The sequence below is a fragment of the Myotis lucifugus genome, unplaced genomic scaffold, assembly GCF_000147115.1.
Source record: "Myotis lucifugus unplaced genomic scaffold, Myoluc2.0 scaffold_458, whole genome shotgun sequence".
Classification (NCBI taxonomy): domain Eukaryota; kingdom Metazoa; phylum Chordata; class Mammalia; order Chiroptera; family Vespertilionidae; genus Myotis; species Myotis lucifugus.
This window is the reverse complement of record NW_005871506.1, coordinates 684,631-691,385: the sequence shown is the minus strand read 5'-3', so window position 1 is coordinate 691,385 and position 6,755 is coordinate 684,631. Positions and strand designations below refer to the sequence as shown.

Genomic DNA, 6,755 nt, shown 5'->3' with positions numbered 1-6,755 from the left:
TGCAACCCCCTCTTCTGCTTGATCTTTCTCTTTTATTTACTCTCTTATATACTATTATATACTCTATATTTCTCGTATCACCTGTCCCCTCTCAACAAAACGTAAAGCCCTCGAGGACAGGGATTTTGTCTGCTTTACTCCATGCACCCGGCACACGATAGGAGCTCCAGACACACGCCCACCATCCGCGCCCACCGAGGCCTCTGACGTGCAGGTGGAGTCCCGCCCTCTGCTTTGCCTTTCAGCTGTGTTTAATGAGTGGAGAGATCATACAGATGAGCTCCAAGATGAGTCTGATCTTCGAGCCGGCCGACCTGGAGCAGGCCTCGCCAGCCACCGTGAGCAGGTGGGTCACCGCGCTCCGCTCCACCCGAGCAATGGGCGAGCTCCGGGAGTGCGTTAAGCCCCGGGAGATCGCAGTATTTGTTGTCGTTTGGATTTGTCATAAAATCGGTCCTTAATATGCATTGCTGGTTATAGGCTCAAATCAAGTAAGCACTTTGGAAAAGAATTTGACATTATCCCCTAAGATTGAAGCTTCATACCCCTCCTGACCCACACGTCTGCTCCCAAGTGCATCCCCGAAGGAACCTCGGCCCACACACAATGCAGACCTCTGCCCACGATGAGCATGTCCACAGTGGCACAGTTCACAGCAACAGCATTGGAAACAACCCAAATGCCCACTGACAGGAGTGACAATGTGTAACGAGGTCACCAATTATACAGCACTCAAAATAAATGGGTGGTACTAACATGCAACTCTGTGGATAGATCTAAGTCAAATACTCGTGTATTAAGGATGAAATCTTAGCAATATTCTGTATAAAAGTAAACCCACAATATTACATACATCATCGTGCCCTTTTTACATGGTTAAAAACTAAAATAAGTGCACATACACTTTAGGAACACACAGAGCTGCCATAAGCTATGTAAGACGGAAAATCAAGGAACAGGCGAACGCAGGGTTTTGCATGCTGTTACCTTGGGAGAAAGCCAGGGGCCAGGACAAGGGATCCCATATGGTTAGAAGGTTCTTGTCAAGACTCCAGCTTCTGCCTGGGTGATGAGTTCATGGGCACTTACTACATTATTGAAACATTAACTAAGAAAGGCCGCGCCTGCCCCGGCCAGGGGCTCGGCTGGTTGGAGCGTTTCCCGTACACCAAAAGGATCGATGTCTCTCTCTCACATCAATGTTTCTCTCTCTCTCTCTCTCTCTCTCTCTCTCTCTCTCTCTCTCTCTCCCCCTTCCTCTCTCTCTCTAAAAATCAATGAAAACACATCATTGGGTGAGGATTTTAAAAAAATAGAAAAATGGCCATGCTAATGAAGCATGTGCTAGGGATAATAATTAATCCAACCCTGTGCACCTGAAGTCCTTAAAAAATGAAATAAAATTGGCCCACATTCCCAAAGACGATGTGAGGGAGTAAAAAGAGCACACGGCAACTTAGGCCAACCTGGGCTCCCAGCCTGGTCATGCCACTTGCTAGCTGTGTGACCGCTCCCAAGTCACTCAGCCTCTCTGAGCCATGATCCCCTCGTGTCTAAGACATAGACCAAAAGGAGGAATATTTAGAGATGAAGGCCATTAGGGCCTAACATGGTGCTGGCATGCCATAGGGGGTCAGTGAATGAGACCCGGCATTGGTACCTAACCAGAGAGCACCTGGCTGTGACAGACAGAAGAACATGTGCTGCGTAAACCGTGCATGTCAGGCCCTGCCGTGATGTTCAGTGGTCAGAGCATCGGCCTGTGGCCTGGAGGGTCCTGGGTTCGATTCTGGTGAAGAGCGTTTGCCTTGATTGCAGGCTCAATCCCTGGCCCCATTCGGGGCACGTGCGGGAGGCAACCAATTGGTGTGTCTCTGACATCGATGTGTTTCTTCCTTTCTCTACTCCTCACTTGCACTCTGTCTAAAAATCAATGGAAAAAGTATCCTTGGGGCTCAGTCAGCGTGCCTCAGTGGTTGAGCGTCTACAGATGAACCGGGAGGTCAGGGCACATGCCTGGGTTGTGGGCTCGATTCCCAGTAGGGGGCATGCAGGAGGCAGCAGATCAGTGATTCTCCCTCATCATTGAGGTTTCTCTCTCTCTTTCCCTCTATCTTTCTCTTTGAAATCAATAAAAAAAAAATCTTTAAGTATGCTTGGGTGAGGATTAACAAACAAAAAATGTTGCATGTCAGTACATGGGAACATACACCAGGTAACGACAGCAGTTGCCATTGATCCGGAATTTCCTAGGTGCTGGGCATAGTGCTCAACTTTTTTTTTTTAGTGCTAACCTCTTCATTGGCATCGTATCCATTACAACAGCACTGTGAACTATATATCTTTTCTATTCCTCCATTTATAGACAAGGATGTAGAATCAGAGACAGTAAGGAAACCTTGCCCATGGTCACTCAATTAGTAGGATCTGGGGCTGGGATTCCAACCAGGTCCCTCTGACTCCCAAGCCCCCCCTTACCACTGGCCTCCGCCCTTCCTGACCAAATGTCTGGGCCCTTCCGCGTGGCCTGCGACCTGCCCCCGGCTCGGCCCGGACTGAGCACGGCCTCGCCCACGCGCTTCCAGGTGCGGCATGATCTACATGGAGCCCCACCAGCTGGGCTGGAAGCCCCTGAAGGACTCCTACATGGACACCCTGCCCTCCACTCTCACTGAGGAGCACAAGGAGCTGGTGAGCCGCTTCCCTCTCCCGCCTGGCTGCCCTCCTCCCCTGGAGGCCTTCACCTTCACCACCCCAGGAGGCGCGGAGGGCAGGGAGCCGCACCTGCCCCCGCCTGGCTTCCTGGCTGCCATTTCCCCCTCTTCCTTCTCCATGTGGTGGGGCGGGGCAACGAGGTTGGTTCTCCTCCCATCCCCCCTCTTCCCCCGGGGAGAATACCGGTGCCTGAGCCCAGTCCTGTGTGGTGGCAGGAAGGTCACCCGCCCCCGCTCCCCAGCAGAAGGCTCTAGAAGGGCTCTGCGTGGATGGAGGGGGCCGCCCTGCGGGAGGGGGCCGCCCTGCGTTCCTCTCCCCGGACACCCCCACCCTGTAACCTCACACCCCTCAGGGCGCTGGAGGCAGTGGACGTGGCTCCATCCCCATCTCTTCCTGAAAGGGGGTGGCCTGCAGGGGAGGGGCTCCTGCCACTCAGCCTAGGGAAGCAGCACTGAGCGGGGCTGGGGGTGCCCCCGGCTTTCCCTGCATCGATCGGATCCCCAAAACAGGTTCCCACGGATGACACCAAGAAGGGCTTTACTCCCACTGCGATTGCTCCGGGAGCCTTGTAGGACAGCTTCTGCCTGTCACATGGACATGCATGTGCAAGATGCCTGAGCACATGCGTTTCTGCAGACACATGTCCATGTGCACGCAGGGACCTTCCCAGCGGGCACAGGAAGCCCCAGGGACCCAGCACAAGGCTCACCCCTTGTCAGAGCCTGGGGCTCGGATCCGACCCTACCTGCCTCCAGCCTCAGTCACTAGCTCCAGCCTCAGGTCTGGTCTCCCCACCTCAGGCCTTTTGTACTTGGTGTTCCTCTTCCTGCAAACCTTGCCCCATTTCATCTGGTGAGGAGTCACCCTTGCTACCCGGGATGGGCGCGAGGCCTCCTTCTTGAAGAAGCCTCCCCCAGCCCGTCAGCAGGGCCCACCGTCCTGAGTGGTTCCCCCCCCCACCCCCGCCGAAGGAGCGGGCTTGGAGCAGCAGCTCGCCTGGAACGGGCAGGGAGCAGTTCCTTAACTAGCGCTCACTCCTCTTAGCTGCAAGCACGCCTCCCCATAGCCCCTTGTCCTTCCTGTCAGTGCCCTTTCTTGTGTCCTGGTAGTGGTTCCCACGGTTTGTAAGTATCTTACCCGTGTTCTTCCTTGTTTAACTACTAACTGTTGGTCTCTCCTGCCCCTCAGGAAGCTCCAGGAGGGCAGGGACTCGGCTCTCTTGCCCACCTTCTATCCTCAGCACCTCCTACACTGCAGTCACTCCATTAGTGCTTGTTGATGAAGTGCATATGCCACCCACCCGTGTACATACATTCATATGTTTGATAATGCATCTATACATTCACACGTACCCACATATATGTGCAACCTAGGAATGCGTTTATTTAGTGGTGACTTGTCTACTTCCAAAAAAGGACTCAAGATAATTTACAATAACAGTCACAAGTAAATTATAAGAAAAATGAAAAAAAACCTAAACTAAGAGGAGGAAGTGAGTCAAGTAATTTTTTTAAATATATTTTTATTGATTTCAGAGAGGAAGGGAGAGGGAGAGAGAGAAACGTCAATTATGAGAGAGAATCATTGATTGGCTGCCTTCTGCACGCCCCACACTGGGGATTGAGCCCACAACCTGGGCCATGTGCCCTTGACTGGAAATGGAACCCGGGACCCTTCAGTCCACAGGCCGACGCTCTATCCACTGAGCCAAACCGGCTAGGGCAAGTAGGTTTTTTTTTAAAGAGTAAATGGGGGGAGGGAGAGCAGAGACAAGAGACTGGGATTATTAACCCACAAGTGGGTCTGTATGCACATACAGGGAGTTAATGACAATGAGCCCTTGAACTTAGCGCTGCACTTGCTGAGGCCTGTGTACAGGACCTGCCTTACAAATGCCAGTCATTTGCAAATGGCTGTTTAGAACATTTTATAGAAACAAAGTCAGATGCCCTGTTTGGATCCTGAAGCTATTGCATGTGTCCTGCAGCTGACCTACTGCAGCGGCAGCCTCTCTGCCCACCCACAGTGGACCCGAGCGGGGCTGTGGCCTGTGCCCTTAAGTGGGAAGCTGGGAGGGGCACAGAGGCACTCACAGTAATCAGCAGTCTTACCAGCATCTCGCTCCCCCAGGTGTTCCAAGCTCTTGCTCCTAAACTCATTTTTTTTATGACATCTTGAATTTCACTTTCTGCTTTCAGGTCAATGACATGTTCATGTGGCTTGTCCAGCCCTGCCTGGAATTCATTCGCCTCCAGTGTAAATTTATGGTCCAAACATCTCCCACCCACCTTGCCTTCTCCATGATGAGACTGTACTCCTCTCTGCTTGGTAAGCGTTCCCACATGGGGTGGGCTGTGCCTTGGCTATTTCTTCCGCTCACACCCTGTTATTCCCCCCAACCCTGAGTTTCAGATCCGCATTTTGATCTAGAACAAGCAAGCCTTTGGAGTGGAGATAGTAGAGTTTGGTGGAAAGAGTCCACGTATTTTGGCTTTAGCTTTGATCTTGGATTGATTTTCTGGATGTTCTTGTGCAAATTATCCATCTCTTCTCAGTCTCAGGTTCCTCATCTGCACAATGGGAGTGATAATTCCTGTCTCTTTACCTAGCACGCGAGCATATCCTGGAGGGAAATGAATGCAGCTGGTACATGCAAACGTATCTCTGAATAAACATCCTGAAAAAATTAGACAGGAAATTAAGAAAACATACAATTATAAAAATCTAAATTTGAAGAACACCCAGATAGACTATGAAGAACTGCTTACATTAGTCGACAAACTAGAAGACTTTTCCAGGACATGGGAAGCACATACAACATAGGCCTGTTGGTTTAGCTGTGTGGGAGAAGCTCCCTGTAACTGTTTTACATAAATCAAACTTTCTTGAATTCTTCTAGAAGTGACAAGGGGTGTGTCCGTTTGGAAAACTTTTATTGGATGCCATTTCTTTCTCAAAATAGCATGTAACTCAAACTCAAGATGGACCTTCTTACCACTTCTGCTGCCTTAGCACTTTGCAGCCCATTCTTCGAAAAGTATGACAGATGCAGAGCAAAAGTGTAACGGGGTGAACTGTTGAGTGTACTTTCTTTGGCTAAATATTAATTTGGTTTTCTAAAATTAAAATTACACAGTGTTTCCAAAGCACACAGATTGCACGCAGTGTCTGTGTTTGCATGAATATTTGTGGGTTTTGTATACTTTCCCAGCTCTGTCTCTTGTTCTTGTGCAGTATCTCCTCCAGGAGAGAAGGCACCGTCATGAGAGAGGGCCGCTTCGTCCCCGACACTGAGGGACCTAATCGCTTGCCTTCCCCAGTCTATGGCCATGAGCCCGCTCAGAAGGGCCCAGATACAACTATTGAAATGGGGGGCTGGTTTGAACACACAAATATGATTTCAGAGCTCTAACCCTTTGCTCTGTTGATGTGAAAATGCAAGAAAATGATCGCTGTGATCCACAGGCTTTGAGATAAGGAACAGTAAATACATTTTTAGTGTTTTATTTTGAAATGACTTTATACAGTACTTAGAGAAAATTGCTGAAGAGTGTAGAGAGTCACATACCTTCACCTAGCTTTTTTTAATGTTAACATCTTATATAACCCAGGCACAATGATCAGAATAAGGAAATTAACCTTGATACTATGTTAACTATCCTATAGACTTTATTTGAATTTGACCAGTTTTCTCACAAATGTCCCTTTCCTGTTCCAGACTCCAATTCAAGATGCCACATTGTATTAATTATTGCATCTTCTTGGTCTCCTGCAGCCTGCGGCAGTCCTCTATTTTTCCTGGTCGCCCATAGCCGTGTCACCTGGTAACACTGTCAGTTACGTGACGGAATGCCTCGCAGCTTGTGGCCTCGTGTTTTCTCACAATCAGACGCGGGCTTGCGCCTTTGGGTTGAAGCCGTAGGAGGGTGCTGGGCCCTCAGTGCCCCGAGAGGCACGCGGTGTAGGGGCGCCTGTGTGCTGGTGACGGCTTTGGCAGCTGACTTTGACCAGCCATGTGTCTCTATTGCAAAGTGACTAGT

General features: G+C 50.1%; 1 protein-coding gene across 1 annotated transcript in view; it reads left to right on the top strand.

The window, feature by feature from the left end:
* Window positions 1–6,755, top strand: part of DNAH3 (dynein axonemal heavy chain 3) — a gene marked incomplete at its 5' end in the record, with an annotated part of 172,487 nt that overhangs the window by 102,693 nt on the left and 63,039 nt on the right. The window contains 3 exon segments of the mRNA XM_023744381.1: window positions 215–346; window positions 2,586–2,691; window positions 4,914–5,043. Of these exon segments, the coding sequence (XP_023600149.1) occupies window positions 215–346; window positions 2,586–2,691; window positions 4,914–5,043 (368 nt within the window).